Source organism: Lynx rufus, unplaced genomic scaffold, assembly GCF_022079265.1.
Source record: "Lynx rufus isolate CCGP_SWC_20201006 ecotype Redwood Valley unplaced genomic scaffold, mLynRuf1.p SCAF_8, whole genome shotgun sequence".
Lineage (NCBI taxonomy): Eukaryota > Metazoa > Chordata > Mammalia > Carnivora > Felidae > Lynx > Lynx rufus.
The window spans coordinates 25,006,866-25,030,032 of record NW_025814896.1 but is presented as its reverse complement, the minus strand read 5'-3'; the positions used below and the strand labels follow the sequence as shown (position 1 = coordinate 25,030,032).

General features: G+C 40.4%; 2 protein-coding genes across 6 annotated transcripts in view; one reads left to right on the top strand and one right to left on the bottom strand.

Moving 5' to 3' along the window:
• The window catches only part of RALY (RALY heterogeneous nuclear ribonucleoprotein), a 93,958-nt gene extending 92,894 nt beyond the window's left edge, over window positions 1-1,064 (top strand). For 4 of the 5 annotated variants that reach the window (XR_006960374.1, XR_006960371.1, XR_006960375.1 and 1 more), the window contains one exon: window positions 641-1,064. The gene's annotated coding sequence lies outside the window, so the exon portion shown is untranslated. The remainder of the gene's footprint in view (window positions 1-640) is intronic. The other variant, XR_006960372.1, reaches the window with a different exon arrangement.
• On the bottom strand, window positions 859-18,750 carry EIF2S2 (eukaryotic translation initiation factor 2 subunit beta). The gene is made up of 9 exons (XM_047069784.1): window positions 18,619-18,750; window positions 12,882-13,059; window positions 11,620-11,723; window positions 7,436-7,571; window positions 6,680-6,780; window positions 5,968-6,116; window positions 3,934-3,990; window positions 1,924-2,009; window positions 859-1,337 (listed from the first exon to the last, which is right to left on the bottom strand). The coding sequence occupies exons 1-9, from the start codon at window positions 18,631-18,633 to the stop codon at window positions 1,162-1,164; spliced, it is 1,002 nt and encodes a 333-aa protein (XP_046925740.1). The 5' UTR covers window positions 18,634-18,750; the 3' UTR covers window positions 859-1,161.
• Window positions 18,751-23,167: the final 4,417 nt, after the last annotated feature.

Genomic DNA, 23,167 nt, shown 5'->3' with positions numbered 1-23,167 from the left:
GGTAAGACATTCAGGGCTGAGTGACTGCTCCTGGGGCCACTTAGGAGTCTGGCAACAAGAGTGTGAGGAACAGCGATATGCCCTTATCCTCTGAAGTGTGTGCAAGACAGATCACAGACACATGAAGGGATCTTTCTCCCTGTGCTGAATGGAGAAATAACCGTTCGGCCAAATGCTTAGAAGGCAGAACTGGAGGCACCAAAAACACCACACAGGCAGCATCACCTCGGTTTCTCATGGTCACACCGAAAAGCTACTGTTAATATACAAAATAGAAAAACATTTGTAGTGGGCCTTTTTCAAACCCAGAACACAAGTTAGGGAGGAAAAAGAAAAGCTTTCCCTAGGGTCATAGGTCAGACTCAAGTTCTCTGTACAGTACATGCCACGCTGCTTCCTCACCAATAGATTCCCAACTAGGGTTTTTTCTCCATGTGCCAGTTATCATACTTAAAGGCTAGGTTTCTAAGATCTTCTTAGTGGTCAATAAGAAAGGGAATTCTGAGGGGGAGGGTACCTTGCACCTTGTATTCCTTCATATGGTAACGGCAGGAGGATTTGGCAGTCAGGCGGTAGCAATAATCCTCACATAATGAAAAGAATTCAAATCTATGAAATCGTCCCCTGACACTGAAAACAGGCTGTCCTCCCAGATCTCATGCTCCAGCCACCCTCTCTCGTGTGAAGCTTTATCTCCAGAGAAGTTGAGAAGAAAAATGGCTGCCCAGCTGAAGCACCTACCAATCTCCAGTTTCACAGGATGAGACTATAGAGCCCTCACTGGAGCCCAGGCATAAACTGTTTTTGCTAAATTCATTTTAAGCACAGTTTTTATAGAAAACTGAAGGACAAACCAAGTTGAAAGAATCACTGTTATAATAACTTTAATTTATCTTGCATTTTACATAAGTCTATGAACGATTTTAAAAAAGCACCGCCTTACCCCATCATGTTTTTCTGACAGTTGTTAAAGTAGGCAATGAGTAGGTCAACAGCTTGAGCATCGGCATCTTGCAAAGATTTCAGACCAACCAGCCACAAGCCAAAAAACTTGGCAGCTTTTCTATCTTGTATTTAATACAATGATATATCCACTTTGATGGTAAACCTGTCCAGCCAAATCTCCACAACACACTTTGAAAATCAGTGGTGGTTAGCCAATTAGTTAGCTTTGGCACGGAGCTGTGCTCGCTTGCCTGTGACAGCCTGAAAGCCGGTCTTGATGCTGGCAACAGAGCATCGAGAATGACAAGTTTCGCACTGTAAGAAATAGAGTCGGGTGTCCTTTTGCAGGATTGTGTCCGGTGATCGGCACGTGTGACAGGTAACGTATTCCTCTGCAGAAAAAGCAACATACAGAATTACCTGTTGACTGCAGTGATTGACTGCAGTCAGCCAGAAGTTTCTTCTCTCAAACATATTCTACACAGAACAACGTAAGCCCAAATGGTACCCAGACCAAGGAAAACTTTAGCTTAACTTAGATATTCTAGGGGTAAAGACACAAGGTGTTTGCTGTGATACTTCAGGTACTAAGTCATGGGCTGAAAGACTCCAAATGTCCAAGGAGGTAGGGGTGCTTGCCAGATGCCACTCCTGGATCTGTCTACAGGAGAGCCACTCAGAACTTACTAGGTTACCTAGGTGGGAACAGACCTGCCAACTTTAAGTCATTAGGAAGATGATAAAGACAGGCCAGGCCTGAATGCAAACAGATTTCTCTGACTCAGCCTTCAGCCTACAACCAACCAGCAGCCTTGGTCTGCTGCGCCTTAAGAAATCCAAACCCTTCTCCCTGCTACACAGCTGCCAAGAAGTCACCTTGCTGTCCCACCTTCCCATCATTATCATTCTCCCTCATCCCCAAAATACTGCAGCCTGATGAGAACATTTCAGAGCGAGATGATGGAATTATGCACTTACTGATATATCTTCTCAAAACATTTTCTATCTGTTTCTGTTGGAATCTTCCTTTGATTACAAGTTGATTATTACCATCTATAGAACCACTATGAGAGAAAGCAAAAATATTTCCATTATTGTTTCCTGTAAGGAACCAAAGGACCTTTATACACTTGATGAATTTAAAATATATTCAGTGGCATAAGTTCTAGAGCAGTCCGATACCAGTCCGATACCACCTGGTTTCTCAAAATTTATTTTTAAGTAGTTGGTGCCTGATGACCTACCCATATTTCCTAACATTAAATCCAATTTCAACCAACCAAGTCTCTAGTAACCTTTAAGTCTAAAACAAATTGATTCTGTGATGGCTTATTCATCCAACAAAGAAAAACACTTTTACTGAATGTATACCATGTACTAGATAGTGAGGGGGTGTATAAATATAAAAATAGGGAGTTGTATCTCTAAAAATTTTAAGCACTAAATGTTTTGATTCAGTCACATAGTTGATATTATTCTAAGATGGGTGGTGGTAATGGCTGTTCAACTATGTCAACATATTAAAAACCATTTGTACATTGAATGTGTGAACTGTATAAAGTTACCAATAAAGAAGTACAGTTGAACTCACAGGCCACATATTGTCAATGGTGCTTTCTGAAAAGGTGCTGACCAGCACTTTTGGTAAAGCTCTGGGCTAGACATTTGTTAAAAATTACAAATCACAAAGTGAAACAAAATTCAGCCAGGTAGCATTAAATTTACATTTGTTTTATATCTCATTATAAAACTGCCTTTTGTAAGAACCTCTCCTGTGATTCTCCTTTAACTATAAGGTTTATTATCCTCCACAGACTGTAACCCTTAATCTCAGGCTACGGTGATCCCAATGCTCGATGTAAGAGTTTTTTTCCATTCACTGTCAAAAGAAATGGAATTTTCTCAACAACGCCATAATATTTAGCCCATTGACCATAAGTTCACTGGTCACAACTTGTTTTAATACCCCACCTCTACAAAAACTAAAATTATTCTGAGTAAGAAAACCCCTGATAGCTTTTACTGCATTAGTTTATGTAAGTTACAAATAAAGCAACAAATTTACATTTAAAACACAATTCTACAACAGAGCCTACCTATCCACCACTAGTTAAAGTAAGCCACGCCTTAACCCCAGAGCAAGTGTAGCCAATTGCATCAAACAGTTTTAAGAAGAGTTTTGAGTAGGAAGAGAGCAGAACACCTTAGTTATCTCTGTAAGCCTTTTAAGAGTTCAAGCTCCAGAGACAGAGCTGAGTTTGCCATCTTGGCTGTGATATTAACTAGCTATGTGACCCAACTACAACTTCAATGAAACGGTTTCCAAACCTGTAAGACGGTACTAATTTCTGTTTACAGTTCATAAGACTGTTACAAAGACTGAGACAGTACTCAAAAAAGTGCTTGGCACAGTGCCTCTCACACAGCAGGTACTCAGCATGTGTGAGTTGCTATTATCATACTGCTCTTAAGTCTACATCACTTATCTTTAGTATTTATGGTCACACTCATTGGGATGGCCTCCCAGGGATTCTGGTCTCCCTGAATGGGGAGGGACTGGCTTGGTGCTTTCAACAGGTGAGCCCTGAAGACAGGGAAATAACTAAGGCTCTGTTTCAGTGTTTCTCCTGTGCCACTCATCAACTTCTAAAGCTCTATTTCTTCATATTAACAATTTAGAAAATAAATTCTGATTTAAGAAAATCGTTTCCTCCAAAAATACTTGCTCCATAAAAAGACCCAAGAATTCCAGTTAATGACAGGAATACCAGCAGGCCTGTACAGATGAGCCACTGAAAACTCTGTTCTCTATTCCTCAGCAGCCAAGCTCTCAGAAATCATTTCCCTCACTGGCCTAAAATTTCCTCTGATTATCAGGTGAATGTTCTAAGGGTGTTATGTATCCTTTTCAAGTTAGGAGAAGTTCCTCTGAAACATCCAGTACTACTATATATATAACTGTATAAAAATGTGAATATAGTTTCTTACCTTGTACCCAATTCAGCCAATAAAAATGCAAGGAGATGTTTGGGCTGACGATGTAATCTAAAAACAAAATGGAATATATAAACCTTATCTCATTGGAAATGGAACCAAATGTCTAAAACACCATCCTGTTCACTGTTTTAATCTGATTACCTAACTATTCAGTGAATTTTAGTGACCAGTTCATCAAACCCTGAAATAAAGATATATAGGATACCATTTATTTATATTTAAAAGCCCATATAACAACATGTTATTTATAAATACAGATATATGAAAAAATATATCTGGAAACATGGACAGGAAAGTAAACACCAACTTTAGAGGTTAACATCTTTTTCTGAGAAGGAAAATGAAGGGATCATAAAGAGATACAAAGATGTCTGTAATTTTAACTCTACAGCCCTCTTTAAAGAAAAAGATCTGAAGCAAATGTGTCAAAATATACCAACCCCAGGCAATGGACACTTCGGTGTTTGTTATGGTAATCTCTATATATTTCCTATTTGAAATTTTTCATTAAAAGAAAGCAAGGGGGGGACAATATATTGGGAAATATTTCATGGTAGCACAACAGTAGAAAAATTGGTAACAGTTTAAATATTCACCAACTGGGGAGCAGTTAAATAAGTTAATGATACATCCATTCTATCTATGTAACAACAACAACAAAAGTACACATAGGAAAAAGTACAGAGCAATGCCAGTCAATATTTTAACTTTTAATTCTATTCACTTGGCATTGTTTGAACTTGTTCCAAACCAGGTACTACTATTACAATTTTAAAGTTATTTTTTCCCAAAGTGTAGTGAGGGTTGGTGAAAATACAACAAAACAGGTAAGCTCCTACACTGCTAGTGGGAGTATAAATTGGTACAAGCTTATTAGAAAGCAATTTGTCAATGTTTGCCATAAAAAATATCCATTCTTTTTAACTCAGCAATTCCATTTTGGGAACTTTTGCCCTAAGGCTATATTCTGAGTTATTGTCAAGATACATGTATCAGAATGTTTCCTGAAGCTTTGCTGATCATGGAAACACGGAAGCAACTGTATCCACCTAAGAGCTGTTAGAGTATGTTGTGTAGCTACTAAAAACATTTATAAAGACAGTTTAATGACATGGGTAAATGTTTTGTGATATACTAAGAGAAAAAAAGATTAAAAACCAGTATGACACCAATTTATTTAAAAATAACTACATGCACAAAACTAGCTAAACATAAAAGTATTAAACTATGATCTCTTAATGGTGAACTTACAGATGATTTTTCATTTTCTTGCATGTCTATATTTTCTAGTTTTCTAAAATAAAAATATACTGTTGTCATCAGCAAAAAAAGTCTAAAATCTTTTAAGTAATGTGTATAATGAAAACCAGTGATTATCTCCGGGTAGTAGAATTTTTAGAGATTATTCTCTTTTCTGTCCATCATTGTTTTGCCTTTTATCTGCAATAAGCATGTATCATTTATGAAACTGAATAACAAACAGTAAATGGATAAGATTGGTTGCCCTAAGAAGCCTCTCAGAAGAGATGCAGTTGAGCTGTGGGAAGTGACAGACCCAGACAGTGACCTGGTGTTGAAATACACATGGAATGTGATGGTAATTAAGAAATCTAAAATCTCACTGATCGTGTCGTGGCAACGGCCATCCAAGAAAGAAGCACATCAAATTCAGCTGCTTTCCCAGAGCTCATTCTTGCACCTGTTTGTAAGGCCTACCCCAGCCTGATGAGCCTTTCCACCTCCCTGGGCTCCCCAGGTTCCTGTCTGAGGACTACATTCAGCCTCCTCCCTTTTCATTCTATAGTTAGGATCCACTCTCATGGGTCTCTCACCTCTGGATGCCTAATAAACAAGCTCTGAGACCTATGAACTGAAATATCTATGGATAGGACAGATTTGAACGGTGACCTCCCTCAAACCAACCCCGACATTCTACCTGCAACAAAGTGCACAATAAAGACATTTAACATATATTCCTCTGAGAATCTGGTATTTGGGGTGGAGACTCTCCATTAACCAACTTACAGTTTACAGATATCTGTAAAGTTGACAAAAGAGGTTTTCTTTGTTCCTACTCGGACAACCTGTGGAGGTTTCATGACAAATTTCCTTTTCTCTCCAGCAACCATATCTGGATTCTTTTCCCTCATGATGTTGAATACTCGATTCAATAGCTATAGAGAAACAATTGGTATTCATGTACATGCTTATTAATAGGAATATAAAGTTCCCACTTGAGTCACTGTTTTACTTCAAAACAAACATCACTTTTTACTAAACACACACACGTATCACTACATGAGAGCAAGACTCATCCCTTATGGATGCTGAGCAGCAACCTGTTCACAGTTAAATGAACGAATGAGACCCTACTAATTCTGCGGCTTCTATGGGAGAGAGTATGATATATAGAAAAGATTCAGGAAAGCTGCAACAAGTGAATTCCAGACTTACTCTGGCCCCAAAGTTAGTCACCCCTTCCTTTACTCTTCCCCCAAGTCCAAGGGGCTCCATGTCCTCAGAAGTTCATGGATTCAGTTGGAACAGTGAATACCATAATGACTGCCAAACTCTGGGTAGCTGCCCCATATGAGGGCATCAGGCAACACTGTGCACTGACTGTGTGACCTCTCTAGGTCTGTTTCACTGTCTGTTCTTCAACGGCCCTTCCAATTCAGTATAAATATCTTGCTCTTCGTAACATCTTAGCCCTTTTTCTTAACAGAATTTGTCTTACCTCCTCATATGTGTAGTCTCTTTCTGAGCCTGCCCAAGCAGGGCCTGTCTGGTTACTGAAGGAGATACCATCATCTTTTTTGCTGTCTTCATCTTCTAAAGCTATAGATAACAAAGACTGTAAGAATGAGGGGTAGGCAGTAACAAAGTGAGGGGGGACAGATCTAGAGAAATGAAAGCTTCAAAGACATTTGTCTTCCCTCCCACAGAAAGCATAAAAGCATCAAGGATTAGAAACAACCTGTCATTTCTTAAAGACAGGGATGTTACAACTTTCATTAACAGACCACTCTAATTAGAATTTGTGATAACAGACATACCAAATTATTTCCTGACATAACAAACACAAGAGAAAATAATGCACTAGGATAACGAGAGGAAAAAAGTCCAGCTGTTCTGAAGCACTTAAGAAACATCCACATCCATAAAAACCCATCTGCTGACTATACTCAAGTTCTCTAAAGACTTTAGTACTTAGAATTAATAAAACAGCACTTTTAACAAAAAATAATAATTTTTAAACTATTTAAAATCCAGTTACAGTGATTTTCCCAATAGTCTTAATCAGCATGTCTTCATTGTAATCACAACTACCAAATTCTTCCCCCATGAAATCTTTAACAGTCATTATCAAGTTAGATACTCTTTCCTTTTAGCTTCCAGGCAGTAGAAGGAACAGGAAATAATAAAAAAGGACCAAGACACTAGGTTAAAGTCTTGAGTAGAACAGAAATGAGCTGCTGAGCCCCAATATTACCTTCATCTTTCTCTAGTATTTCATCCTCATCTGGGAACTTAACATTCTTCTTTTTCTTCTTTTTATTGCCAAGCATAATGTCAAGGTCATCCTCTGGTTCAGCTGTTTCTTGGATATCACTTTCAATCTTAAGATCCTGAGAAATTAAGTAAGAGTCTCAACATTTTGATACTAAGACTATTTTTTTAAATGATACGGGGCTGGCATCATTTTGGAGGAAAAAATAAAATATTCACAACTGAAGTGATAGATAAGAAATGTCTTGGGGCGCCTGGGTGGCTCAATTGGTTAAGCGTCTAACTTCAGCTCAGGTCATGATCTCACAGTCCGTGAGTTCGAGCCCCGCATTGGGCTCTGTGCTGACAGCTCAGAGCCTGGAGCCTGCTTCAGATTCTGTGTCTCCCTCTCTCTCTGCCTCTCCCCTGCTCATGCTCTGTCTCTGTCTCAAACATAAATAAAAACATTAAAAAAAATAATAAAAAGAAATGTCCCTCACAGGTGGGCCAAACTGGCTCAGAGAGTCTTTGTCATTTAAACTAGAAATTGTCTAAGACACTTTTTTAAAAGTTGGCTCCATGCCCAACGTGGGCCTTGAATTCACAACCCCGAGTTGAAGAGTCACATGTTTTTCTGACTGAGCCAGCCAGGCACACCTCTTTAAGACACTTTTGTGGGACCTTTTCCTTTCTTTTATCCATCAGCCTGGAGATCTTACAATTATTGCCCATATTTCCAAACCAGGCCACTGTCATAAACACCTGAGAATCTTTAAAAGACTCCTAATCTTCTGATTAACAATCTTTAGCAGGAAAAGGAGTATTCAGGAGTATTTTAAGGAAGTTTCTAAGTATTTTGATGCAATCACTGGGAGGGTTTTTTTTTCCTCCTAACACCAAATACATATTGTTTTCTACAGTAATTCTCCAACTCTCTGACATTAACTAGGTGGCCTATGATTCAATTCAATTCTGACACTATACGGGCTCAATGATAAGACTCCATAGGTTTAATGGCTCAGTCCAAGACTGTCCTTACTTCAGAGGCCAATGCAAGGATAGGGTCCCCATGTTTTACCCACATAGTCTGACAAGACTACAAATTTACAATACCCCTCCACCCCATTTAATAATTTGCTATGATGACTCACAGAATCCAGAAAAGCACTTCACATAACCATTACCAGTTTATTATAAAGGATATAATTCAGTAACAGCCAAATGGAAAAGTGCACAGAGCAAGAAAAGCAGGGAGGGAGACAGGTGCAGAAACTTCCCTGGTTATATCATTCTCCCAACAGCCCATGTGTCCATTAACCCTGATGCTCTCCAACCCCCACTGTTGAAGGGTTTTTATGGAAGTTTTATTATGTAGGCAGGATTAATTAAATCATTGTCCACCGGTGACTGACTCATCTCCAGCCCCTTTTCCTGGAGGAGTAGGTGTGTGTGTGAAATTTCCAATTCTCTAATCATGGCTTGATCTTTCTGACAACCAGCCCCCATCCTGAAGCTATCCATGAACTCCTGGCCACTAGTCATCTCAAAAGACACTTTTGTCACTGCAGAGATGACAAGGGTTTTAGGAGCTGTGTGCCAAGAACTGGGAACAAAGACCAAATATTTATTTTTATTATACCACAGTCAGCCTGGCACCAAACTGTAAAGAGGTCTTTGGGCATCATTTCAATAGATGACATCATGAAAGAGGGAAAAGGCAGAACCCAGAGAATGGAAGGAGACAAGGTAAAACTTATCCGAAGATTGGCTGCTATAGTTATGGAGGTAAATGCGGCACTAGAAATGAGACATATACACCCCCAGAAAGGGCCAGTCTCAGTCTCCAGCCTTCTAATCTCCTCTGTCCTTTCACCAGCTTGTTCTGCTTCCTACCCTGAAGTATGCTGTCAATATTACCTATCATCATCTATTTTTGTGTGCCTGCATCCTGAATTACTGACATTAGCTACTATAGTTTCATAAATCTTCACAGAAAAGCTGCAAGAACTGGAAATAAATGAAGCTCAGCCTTGAGATTCCAAATCCAGCTGTGTAGTTTCAATGCCACATTTGGCCATCAAAGACCAAATCAGCCCATGTGTATTAGCTGGATAACACATAAACAAGAAAGCAGGTATTAACTTAGTCTCTGAGATGACAGTCAGTAAATGAGAAACTTGGATATGCTGACATAAGTTAGCACACAATAGTCAATTTCTAGTCTTATACTATTATTTATTTCATCCCAGTAAGATCTACTTCCAAACTGAGGCTAAGACCCAGTGAAACACAGAAAATGGCAGTGTTTTTCAGTATTTTTCTAAAGTCATGTGATGGTCTAAAAATTCAGAAGAGTAACCCAATATCTTAAAAACACTTTAGTGTTTGACGGCCTGATGAGGATACTTTTAAACAAGCTCTTATGTTTAGGACTTGTCTATAGCAGAGAAAATTGTATTCAAGCACTTAGTAAGAATAGAGCTCATAATCAATTCTTCAGGACAAAAGCTACTAGAGGAAATGCCTCCAAAAAAATCTTGTTAACCAAGACCTTCTGTAGCACATCTCTGATATGTCACCTTGATACCCAGGATATTTAAACCTCATTTATTCAGTATAATCTGAACATTTCTTTCTCAATTTCCTTACAATAGTAGGAAGAGAAGAGAATCTTCAGACAGGGAGAGAATAGATGAATCCAGGTAAAATCATCTTGTTCTAAAGGACTCTAAATTATCCCTGAACTAAAATAATCTCTGAAAATAGGAAAAATATCTTGTTCATTTCAGTACTCTAGCAATTAGCCTGACTCCCTGTAATTACCAATGCATATTTGCTGAATTAACCAAGTTATCAATATTATGGCACTATTTCTAAAACTGAATGAATTACTGTATACATTTCTTTGTTACATGTGGGATACACCTTATTTACTTCAGTTCAAACAAACCAAAGAAAAATTGGGGCAGAAGGCATAAAATAGGACACTTAGTACATGTGCATGTGTTCTCAGGCTTGCTCCTTCTCACTTGTATATACATAAAATGGCTACTATCCTGGAATTTTTTTATTTTATTTTTTTTTTCAACGTTTTTTATTTATTTTTGGGACAGAGAGAGACAGAGCATGAACGGGGGAGGGGCAGAGAGAGAGGGAGACACAGAATCGGAAACAGGCTCCAGGCTCCGAGCCATCAGCCCAGAGCCCGACGCGGGGCTCGAACTCACGGACCGTGAGATCGTGACCTGGCTGAAGTCGGACGCTTAACCGACTGCGCCATCCAGGCGCCCCATATCCTGGAATTTTTTTAAATAGATGTGTGGACTCTGCTCAAGATTCCTGGACAGTCTAAAATAGTAGCTCCAGGGGTGCCTCTTAATTTTGGTTCAGGTCATGATCTCAGAGTTGTGAAACTGAGCCCCACATTGGGCTCCATGTTGGGCATGGAGCCTGTTTAAGATTTTCTCTCTCTTTGCCCTCTCTCTCTCTCTCTCTCTCGAAGGAAGGAAGGAAGGAAGGAAAGAAGAAATAAAATAGTAGCTCTAAGTGAAGGAATAACAGACTTTCATCTCCTTCCTGATCCACCCTCTTATTTACCCCCCTACTCATTTACCTATCCCTGTTCAAAAGAGTTTTGAAGTATTTACATTGGAAACTGATCCAGTAACAAGACAATTATAGGTCCTCATGTCCCTACAAGATCAGAGAACCCCATAAAACCAGGCTCAGTGCTCCTGTTCTCCTATAGGCCATATGATCATCAGCCACCAACCATCACAAGCTGGGGTTCATTTTTTGCTGCTCAGAGGCACACACATAAGTTTGTGTATCTTCAACATGCTACCAAAAGTTTAACAGAAGAAACCATAGGAATATATACTCCATAGGATTTCTCTTACAGAAATATCTCTTCCTTAGCCAATTTCAGTGTGGTTAATGACAAGGGGCTTGTAACCATCTTAATGGCACACAATACAATGTGTAAAACCTAAATTTATATTCCTTTAAACCATAATCCCTTTAAGACACCTAGTCAGACCAAATCCCAAGAAAATGACCTCAACAGTGATTCAAGTACTTAATAACAAAAGCAAAGCTGGTGAGAGACAAGACAAAGGGAGGGAAACATCAGTCATTAGCAACCTTTCGAGAGGTCAAATTTTACCTTCAATAAGAAAGCAATACTACCTTTACACCTTCTTCAGCTTCATCAATATCAAATATCTTTTTTGTTTTTTTCTTCTTTTTCTTCTGATTAAAGAAGTTCAAGTCATCTAAATCATCAGAAGCATCTAAAAAGACAGACAATTGAGATTAAAAATTATTAATAACTAGCAGAAGGCATAGCATCAGAGTTAAACCAACATTTTAGCTATTAATTAGTCATCAGAATAGAGATCAAGTATTAATTAGTACAGTGGTCTCTCTACAACCACAAAGATTATGATTCTGAAAAACACAATGGCAGGTCAAGTCAAAGCTCTGTAGGAAAAACCCGGTTAGGGGACCATGTTGGGAACATTTATTTAGTAATCTAACCATATTGTGCCTCATTGTTCCCAAGGCAAAGTCAGGGTACTAACACAATTTTCAAAGCTCTCTAGTTTTCTCTCTCCATTTCTGTCTACCCTCTCATCTCCCTTACTTTAATCCTTGGTTCCAGCCCAACTAATTATTTCCACTTCTTAGTAAACTTTATCCATTATTAGTGAGTAAATAATGGGTTTATTCAATCAGTTTTCCATTTGCCCTGCCCTCTCGTACACTAGGAATATTTTAGGATCCCTCTACTACAAAGTTTTTCATGAAGCTATTTATGAATTTGTTTTGTCTTATTATGAGAATGATTTACTTTTCAAGTTTGTTTTAAACATGTACAAGATGCTTACTTAGCACATAGTACATGCTCAATAAATGTCAGTTGTCCCCATCACTAGCAGTGTCTTATGTTCAGCAGACGTAAATTTTATTTACAGAATCATTTATTTCTAGTAGTCAAATGGTGTCTATGTCAGTGTGCAAGAGGGAATAACTAGTGCTGATATCTAAATCCAAACATTTTAGGTTGTAATTTTAATCTCTTCTATACATTTTCAGACTTGCTAAGACACAAAACTATCAGGCCCTAAATCTTTTTGCCTACACTCAAATACAACCACAATTAAAATTGGAGAAGAGACTTGACAGGTTAGACTGGAAAAACCAGGCCTGGAATGATGAGGTTTTGTCATTTCTACAAGTTGTGGATTCAGTAGCAATTTCTCTGGAACAAGTTTATCAGAAATCTGGCAAGATCCAGTGTACATGGCCTGTTGATAGCCTCAACTTCACTGGAACAACCTTATCAGGCTGAGAGGTCACTGTATGTTAAAAAAAAAAAAAAAGAAACACTGATGGAAGAGAACCAGGTCTCAGAAGACAACAGTGACTCTTTCATATCTACCACTTACCTTTTTTCCTACTGTCCTCTTCATCGGCTTCTACATCTCTGTCCTCAGTGGGCTCTGGTTCTACTTCTTTTGTTTCTGAGGGCTGGGTTTCTTCTGTCTGGGCATCCCCTTCCTCATCTAACATAAAAGGCTTCTTCTTCTTCTTTTTCTTCTTGCTCATAGTAGGATCAAAAATCATCTGTTTAAAAGACAATAAAGAAAAAGGAACTAAATGATTGTTTTTTTAATGATACATTCCAAACATGTTGTATTTTCTTTTTTTTAAACTTTTAAAAATGTTTATTTATTTTTGAGAGAGAGAGAGAGAGAGGGAGGGAGGGAGGCTGAGAAAGAGAGAGAGAGAGAGAGAGAGAGAGAGAGAGAGAGAGAGACTGAGAGCGGGGGAGGGGCAGAGAGAGGGAGAGACAGAATCTGCAGAATCTGAAGCAGGCTCCAGGCTCTGAGCTGTCAGCACAGAGCCCGACATGGGGCTCGAACTCATGAGCTGTGAGATCATGACCTGAGCCGAAGTCGGACATTTAACTGACTGAGCCACCCAGGAGCCCCGGAACATGCTGTATTCTTAAAGGGTATATGCTTAGAAGTAAAACAGTACATGGTGCATTTAAGTACCAAAAAGGATTTTACACACACAAAGTCCATCCAACCTTCCTTGTATTATTAAATAGGGGTGGAGGTGGGATTCTGAAACATGTGCACCTGCCTTTAAATACGTAAACTGTCACAAGATACAGTAACTTCACTTTTAAAATTCATGAGCAAATTTGGAGACTATAAATGCATCATGGAACTTAGGGAAGGGACCGTAGAAATAACCTATTCTATGCCCCCCATTTTTTGGAGAAGAAAACCAATGCCTAGGCAGGTTATATATGTTTTATTTAAGGCTGTAACCTGGGGTTGCTATACCAGACTTGACCTGATTTAAAAAAAAACTGTTTTCCCCTCCAAGTTCAGATAAACCTTTATAAAAATCCATCAGCAGCCTTTCCTATAGCTAATCTCTATCTGAGTAAGAAAAACTTCCATACAACCTTTTACTTTGCTTTTTGTTTCTAGAACATTCAAAGTTTTCTTAGGTCATTTTAAATCTAATGTCTACTAGAGAATAAGTGAAAAACTAATTTATAACTTGTTTTAGATGATTTGTGTACACTGATCACTTGGGAAAAAATACAGATCATTATTTTAGACACAACAGTTTAAGAACATATAGGGGAGATGCCTGGTAGAGTGGAAAGAGGTCTTTGAAGTCAAGTAGAATTGGATTCAAATCCCAAATAATTTTTCTCTAAGTCCCTTACCAATCTTTGTCCAAATTCTACCATGCTTAAATTTAGCATTTTGCCCAATGAGCTTCTGGAACAGTTTAGTGAAGTATTTAAAAGCACAGGTTTGGGGGGTGCCTGAGTGGCTCAGTCAGTTGCACGTCTGACTCTTGATTTCGGACTCAGGTCCTGATCTCACTGTTCATGGGTTAGAGCCCCGCTCCATGCTGACAGTGTGGAGCCTGCTTTCTCTGTCCCTCCCCCACCTCTCTAAACAAATGCACAGGTCTGGAGTCCAACTGATTGAATTAAAATCCTGACTCTCACTGGTACTTGTGTTACTCCAGGTAAGTTCTTGACCTCTCCATGCTTCAGATGTAAAATGGAAATCAGTAGCAGAAGCAAAACCGAACCTCACAAATTTACATAAATATGTTCATATATATTTAAACACTTGGCACAGTGCCTGACACAAAAGTACTCAATAAATGTTAGCAATTATTAGAATTTATACAACGTTTCATGGTTCACAAAGCATGGTATCTCTTGATTCCTATCACTCAAATTTCATCAATTCAGGGTGATCAAATGTCTAAGACATCATAAAACTCAAAATCCCAAAAACTGATTCTAATGTACCCAAGTACATTAGAGAAATTGAGCTACACTGAAATCAAACTAAGGTCTGTAATAAGGTAGGGTAGTTACTGTCTTCACCCAATAGAGAAGGATCTTCAAGACATTCTGGAAATTGATACAGCCTTCTTTCAAAGACTTCCTCTTTTACTTTCACAAAAGATTTAATTGTATAGCAAATGAATAATTCTGAAATGCAGTCAGTCTGAAGGACATTACTTATTAAACTTTGAAAAAAAAAAAAAGAAAGAAGACAGAACAGGAGGAAGTTCCCCACTGCTGATCCATCAGGCCTTGAGTCACCCTACATGGAGTGTTGCAATCTATTCCAGGGAGGTTATCTAGTTTATCCTCATTACTGAAATATGGAGGTTTGGCAAAAGGACAGCAATCTAGGCACTAAAAATTTGGATGTCTGGCAGGGCTTACAATTTACTGCATTTTTTTTCAAGTATCAAGTTCTCTGGAATATTAATTAGCCTTTATTATCCAACAAAATAGACCAAAGATTTGAGGGATTCTCAAATCAGTGCAGCCTTACAGTTTTCTTATCCTATGAAAAACATTTGTACTTAAGTCTACAGGGAAACAGTTTGGTTGTAGCCTTGTAAAGAGTAATAAACATACAGGAAATTATACACTGAAATAATTACCATCTCTCTCAATTACTGTCTCTGGATGTTTAAGACACATACTCATTGCCTCATTATACTCCCACCACCTAGCAAAGTCGATTTTAAAAATAAGGAAACTAGGGATCCCAAAGTAGTGCCCAGAGAAGGACTACCCTAAAATATAAGGCCAGGTCAGCCCTGAAGTGAAAAAGTCTTTGTTTTTTTTTTTTTTTTTCTTTTTTAAGATTTTCATGTCTGACTTACAAATTATTACATTCAAAATGTTTTATGAGACTAGTTTGGCTTCGAGCAGCAAATAGTTGCTGACAGTGCACTTATGGAAAACCACAGAATCTCTTGAGTTTTTTGTTTTTTTTTTTTAAGCCCACAACAAAGCTTTCAAAAAGTTTCCTACTTGCAACTTCCTGGGTTGGGCTGGAGGTAAGGAAAAGGGATACCAGCAAAAATTTACGCTGATAATAGCCTAAAATGCTTCATGAAAGTGGTAACCTACTCTCATCCAACAGAATTTACCCAAGATGCTAACTTTATGACCACATCACACCCAGGAGACAAATATTAGTTACAAAAGAACCTAGAGAAGCAAGGTGAGAACAAAAGCTAAGCACTGTCATGTCTGGGTGACAGGATCCTGGAAAATTTTCATTTTTTGTATTCTTCTGTTTTGTAAACTTTGTACAACACACATCCATTTTTAATCAGAAACTTTTTTTTTTTTTTAGTTTAAAGCTTCTTTTGTAAAAACATCCTACCATGTTGTGTGAAAACCCAATGGTTCTGATACTTCGTGAATGGGGCCTACTAATAAGCAGTAATCTTTGCTACTGACAGCACTTTTTTAAAAAAAGGTCTGAAAAACAATGAATGCCTGCAGATTAGGGAATTTTTCCTTACTAGGTAGCACCCCATAATTCTAGAACACTGCTTTACCAGGGTAAAGGTTATATATCAGTGAGTTTCTGGCCTAATTACCAGGCTTAGAAAGAAACGTGTGCAGTTTGTTTTATGTCAATTATACATCAATAAAGTGTTTAAAGAAAAAGAAATGTGAAGAAAAGAGGAAAAAAAATTTTAATAGTAGGTTCTTTAACCCTCTATCCTAGCCCAGGAATTCTACTCTTGGGGAGTCCCTGGCAGTTATAAATCATTTCTATGTACAAATTTTAACCTGATCCTCACAAGTCTGTAAAGTAGTCCAAAGTTAAGGGCTGGTCTAAGAGTATTTATCTAGTCGACAGTACTAGAGGAATCAGATCCTGCACATACCTCCAGAGTGGAAGCCAAAGGCTGAGAGGTTCTAGTCCCACTAACTTGCTGTGTGATCTTGGGCAAGTTAACCTCCCTACGCCCTTGTTTCCTGCCTATAAAATGTAGTTGGACTGGCAGACCTGTGAAGTTGCTAAGCTGCTTAATACTTTATTGGCTTCCAAAGCCTTCTGTAGGAATGCTGGTTCTGCCATTTCTGCTTGATAAAATCCTGTTCACCCTTCAATAATGTATTCACATTCCACTTCCTTCAAAACCCAACCCCACTGTTAAAGCTGAATCCTCCAGCTCCCCAACTCGCTATGTTGAAATGGCCCTATTTCTTCTACCTCCTGTGACAACTAGTAGATCTACCTCCCTTACAACACTTGTGAGTACTTTACCATAAAACCCATACACAGAATAGTACCACACAGTACTACACAGGCACTCTGTTAAAGGTTATGAGAAGCTTAGAATATGGGTAGAAAAAAAGCAGGACGCTGCTACTCTCAGAACTTTTGAAATAAAGTAGTCAGAGCATGACCTCCAAGCAAGAACCACCTACTTCATTTAGACTCTCAGTTTCTCTCCTAACAGACCAAGAGCCTGTTAGTTACCTAGATGGAGGTAATATTGCATAGATCTGGAATTCTACTACTGGTTCCACCAGTTACTATTTAATCATGGACACCATACAACTCTCTAAGCCTCTGTTCTCTCATCTCTAAAATGGGCATAACAATGATACAATCTTACAAGGTTTTTGGGGAAAATCAAATGTGAGATTGGAGTCCCCTCCAGAATAAAATCAAAATTCCTTATTTTGGTCTTCAAATCCTTCTGTGAATTAGCCACCACTATATTTCAAGGGGATCAACCTTAAACAAATTGCAGAATATTCTTTCTGTGATTACATGTACTTGCCTTCTCAACCACTCCTTTACCCTGTGATCAGGCCTTTCTACTTGTGGAAATTCTCAGCATCGTTCAGGGTCTACCTAAAACACCAACGCTCGAGGAAGCCTCGATTTTTTCCTCTAACTCCTCTCCAAGGCGCTAGAGGCCAAGCACCCCAATATTTATAAAGTGAATTATAAATTCAAGAGCATTGCTTTTGGCGGGGAGACCTGGCCGGTAAGCCGTAGCTTTCCCCCCCAGTGTTGATCAATACCTACTGACAGTACTTAAAATCAAATTTCATCATAAGCCGTTTGATTTTAAATGAACTGGAACCAACCTGGCTAAAAAGGATTTGAGAAAATTTGCTGAGGTACAAGCACGACGGGAGAAAACGATCCAGTCAGCTTTGCAGCCGGATTTTCCCGCTCACGTCTCAGAGCTCTCCGTTCAGGAAGGCTCAGGGACTCCCGCCCTAAAACTTTCCGAGGTCAGTCACTTACTGAGGCTGAAGGATCTTTTCCTCTCGTCCTATCTCCCTCACCCCTCGGTCTTTTTAAGAAATAATACTCATTATGAGCATGAGGGCGGACACCGGCCAGGACAACCCAGCCTGCAAAGTTTTCAACGAGGGCGCTCCGTCGGAGCTGAGGAAGGCTCCTCTCAGCACGCCTGGCGCCCAGCGAGGAGAGTTGGTGCCCCAGTGTCAAACCGAAAGGAATGCAGGGGTCGCCAGCCTCAATCTCGTTCTTTCGGGGCATTACCCAGGCATTCAAGCCCCCTTCTGGGACGGCGACTCAACGAGCTCTCAATTCTGGAAACGCCGGCCAACGAAAGGACGCAGGCCTCGGCGCCGCCGCCCTGAGGAGAGCCGGACGCGGCCAGGCCCGCGGCTCCGAAGTCCTCACTGGCTCTACCGCTCCCGGCCGCCTAGGCCCGGCTGCTCCACATGGCGGCGGCCGGCTACTAGGCCGCAGGCCCGGTCTCCCACACTGGGGTCGGTTGGGCTCCCCGCCTCAGTCCTTAGCCCTAGAGCCAGGCTCGGGCCCTCACCTCATCCCCGGACATGGCGGCAGCTCGACTGGGCTCGGCACAGACGGGAAGTCGGACGGGTCAGCCCCAGGCCCCAGCAGCAGCGTTGCTCCTGCCGACACTTCTCCCACCACCGCACTAGGCTCTTGCATCAGCGAAAGGGAACGACACCCCGCCCTCTCCTCCCAAGCGTTGGAAATACGCCTGCGCAGAACCTGCCAAAGCGCAGGCGCGCGGCGGGGCCAACCTGGAGCGCTCCGTCTGGCGCGAGTTACCAGGCGACGGCGTGGCGCCAGGCAAGCCGGGACTTGTAGTCCGCCTGGAAGAGGCGGGCACTTGAGGCACGGCAGTCCCGCGATCCGTGCGCTTTTGCTACGTCTGAGGAACCTTGCCGGGAGATTGGTTCTTGTAGGTGGCTGCTCTTACCTTAGTCTTTCGCAGCGCAGAGGTTTCTGCGATGTTCTGCACGGCTTGTCAAGTGAATTCGGGGCCATTTATACTAGGTTAGGGTAGGAGGTGAGAGCTCAATAATATGAGCCCGTTAGGGTTTTAGTTGCCTTGCTACTACCTCCACTATGCGCCCTCGAGGTGTTCTAACGTTTGAGGGACTCATTGGTGCTAGAAGCGCGCACCTCACTTAGGAGCTTTTAGTAGGGGCGCCTGGGTGGCTCACTCGGTAAAGCGTGGGACTTGGGTCCGTGGGCCTTGGGTCCGGTCACGAAGTCATGGTTAGCGGGTTCCAGCCCCACATGGGGGCTCTGTGCTGACAGTTAAGAGCCTGGAGCCCCCTTGGGATTCTGTGTCTCCCTCTCTCCCTGCCCCTCCCCTGCTCGCGCTCTCTCTCTCTCTCTCTCTCTCTCTCTCTCTCTCTCTCTTTCTCAAAAATGAATAGACATTTTTTAAAAAAAAAATTAAGAGGTTTTACTTAGTGGGATTTCTTTTAAGTTTATTTATTTTGAGAGAGAGAAGAGAACATGAGCAGGGATGGGGCAGAGGGGCATAGAGAGAATCCCAACCAGACTTCGTGCTGATAACGTGGGTCCCACCGTGGGGCTCCGAACCCACGAACTGTGAGATCATGACCTGAGCTGAAACCAAGAGTGGAGACTTAACCGACTGAGAGGCGTCCCTGCTTAAGGAGAAATTTAACCTAACAACAGGCTAGATTTCAACTTGGGAGGTCCAAAACCAAAAGTCTCTCCTCATGTAGTCTTGAGAGAAGATGTCCCCTAAAAGAAACAGCCTGCTAGCAGTCTGTCAGGAATCCTGAAAACACTTGTTTATGAAATCCCTGCTTGAACGCTGTGGGTGCATCATGCAATTCCCCTTGAGGCATAATAATAGCAAAAAAACCCAAAAAACCCCACAAAAAACCTGTTTATTTATTTATTTATTTATTTTGAGTGAGGGAAAGAATGAGCAGGGGAGGGGCCAAGGGGAGAGAGAGAAAGAAAAGAGAGTTCCAGGCATGCTCCCAATGTGGAGCCTGACCAGGCGCTTGAGCCCACCAACTGTGAGTTTGTGACCTGAGCCAAAATCAAAAGTCAGAGGCTCAACCGACTGAGCCACCCAGGTGCCCTAAAAGTGGTTACCTTGTAAGGAGCTCTCACCATTGTCAGTGCCCTCCAGCCAAAGACCACTGAGAACACAGCTATCGTTGAACAAAATTGGGCTTATTGTCTCCTTGAGAGGAGGGAGACACACCAGGAAGGATGGGGACACTCAGGAAGAAGGTCCCGGAAAAAAAAATTTATATATGGGCTTGTGTTAGGTAACTTCAAGGAGTGTTTCAAGGAAGCAGGCCCTCTGTCTAGATTGGTTACTGTTTTGAGGTGGTGGTACTTCTATGATGGGGTATTTTAATAATTCTTATTTAAAAAGGGAGAAGAGCCAAGAGAAGCTAAAACTATGATTGGTTATGAAGCAGTCCCCTCCTGTTAGCCAAGACAGGGAGATTTGTTTTTTGTGTGCATATGTGATTGGGACAACGTTCTTTGTTTGTTTGTATTTAGACATGATTTATGGAGTGGTTTTGTTTTTGTTTTAATTCATCCTGACCAGAGTGGCTTTGTCCAGTTTTGGTGGTCTATAAAATTGTTTATGTTCAACGGGGCAGCACATCCCAGTTTATGGTACCAGCCTAATTCCCACTATCAGGGGTTGCTTTTCTCCTTTTCACTGTGCTTCATATCACTTAATACATGTGTTCTACTTTAGGCCTCAAAACAACCATGTGAGACAATGCATAGACATTTAGTACTCTGCATTGGATGCTAGTCCCTAATCTAAGCTTGGCAGGTAAAATTAGGTCACTGCCTCTAAGGAGTTTACAGCTTATGAGAACACTTTATTAGCCCCTTTTTTTGAATGAGGAAACTGTGCTTTCATGGCACTGATTAGTCCAAAATCACAGCCAGCAAAAGAGGGAACCTGGGGATCCAAGTCCAGACAATCTGATGTCAGCAGCTGCCCCTTTACCATCCTGAGAATCGGCATCCCTATGGAGGCTGCAGTAGCTGAAGATGACTGAGGAGGCACTGCAGCCTCCTTAGGGCCAGATAATTCTTTGTTGTTGGGAGTTCTGTGCATAATAGGATGTTTACCAGCATCCCTGGCCTCCATCGTGTCAGTGGCACCCTGCCCCTAGTTGTGACAACCAAAAATGTCTCCAGACATTACCAAATCACCTGTGGTTGAGAGCCACTGGTGTCTACCATTTATCTCCTCCTGGGTCTTTGAGAGGTAACAAACATTTGGGGCATGAAAATCCCCAAACCATTTTGAATGGGGAGATCTTGAAAAGAGAGAGAAACAGTGTGCCTTAGGTTTTGGAAAGCCTATTCAACTAGAAAAATGAAGACTGAGACAAAGCATAGACAAAGGAAGTGGGGAAAAAACGGAGAAGTGATCAAAGTGGAGAGGAGCTCTTAGGAAATCACCCTTCAGTTATTCAGTTCACACTAACAAAGACACAAAAAGTCTTAATGAGGCCTCATAGGACCTCTGATCCATGTTTGGGAAATGCTAGTATGCTTAGCAAATAGTCTTGACCACTTTTCTGAAAAGATTTCTTTTCCATTACAGCGTGGTCCCAAATCTGACCTCCCTGAGCTGGCAACTTGCAAGAGACTCTTCAGAGATTTCAGGTATCCCCCAAGGTAATAGCTTGTTTTTCAGGAAAGCCAAGATTCCCTGGGGAGCTGACAAAAATCACAAAGTAATGGCAGCTAAGCTTTTCCAGGTTTTCGAAGAGACAGATCCTACTTAGAGTAAGCCAATAAGAGTATCAACACAAATAATCACTTGTGTCTTCCTAACCTCTTTCATCTAAGAATCTCTGCAAAATATATAGACATTTATTAATTTTCTTCTCATTACATTGAGGGAAATCGTTGTGATTTTTCTGTTTTATAGATACAGAAGCCAAGTTATGGAGTCCACAACGAATAGTGAGAAATCCAGAAATAGACTATTGGTATATTCACTCTGGGCCATTCTTGATGCTCAGTACCACTCCAGATCTCCAGCTACTCAATATAAAGGTAATGATAATCCTTCAAGTATATACAAAATTTTATGTTTTCATAGGCTTTAAAATAATCCATAGTGTTGGGGCACCTGGGTGGCTCAGTTGGTTAAGCATCCGACTCTTAATTTTGGCTGTCATGGTTCATGGGTTCGAGCTCTGCTTTGGGCTCCACACTGGCAATGCAGAACCTGCTTGACATTCTTTCTCTCTCTCTGAAAATAAATGAATAAAATAAACTTTAAAATAATCCACAGTCTCTTCACTTGGCCCATAAAATAGCAGGCCTATAGAGGCTATGACTTAAAGAAAATTTAACGGTGATAGTATTTGAACCGGAACCCAGAGCTCATGATTCTTAATCCTGTACTCCTTCTACTTGGTAAGCAAGCCCATATATCCTTGTAGGTGATACTTAATTTACAGAAAACATAAGATATTCTAATCCATATAGAAATCCAAACCTATGCAACCCTTTCATCTATTTGCACATTATGTGGAGTTTTTTTAAGAGTTAGCTTGGTGAAGAAAGAGAACAGTCACTGAGATATTAATAAAAAGCATCTGGCAACTCTGAAATTAAGTTAATCTTTGGGTTGCTGTAGTAGGCAGAAGGCATAGTGAGGCTCCTGCAAGGAAGTCTTGAATAGAATTAACCTTTAGGAACCAAATTAGTAGAAATGAGTTATTAATTAGTTAACCATATATAAAAATGACTTGTAAAATAATGTGTCACTGAGGAGATTTAGGAATTATCAATTCTAAGAAAGTTAACCAGGCTGTATTCTAATGAAAATACATCTCTAAATACTGTCATTATGTTAATGATTCCTAAATTCATATTTCCAACCCAAACCTCTCCACTGAGTTCCAGCCACAGATATCCAAGTACCTACTTTTTCTATGTTTGTTTGTCTCAGAGAGATCTCAAAGTTACTGTGTTTAAAACAGAATTCTGGGTATTTTCTGCTATATGTCTTCCTCATCTCATAAATTAAGGGCACTACTCTCTACCCAGATGCTAGTTAACTCACTTCCTTCCTT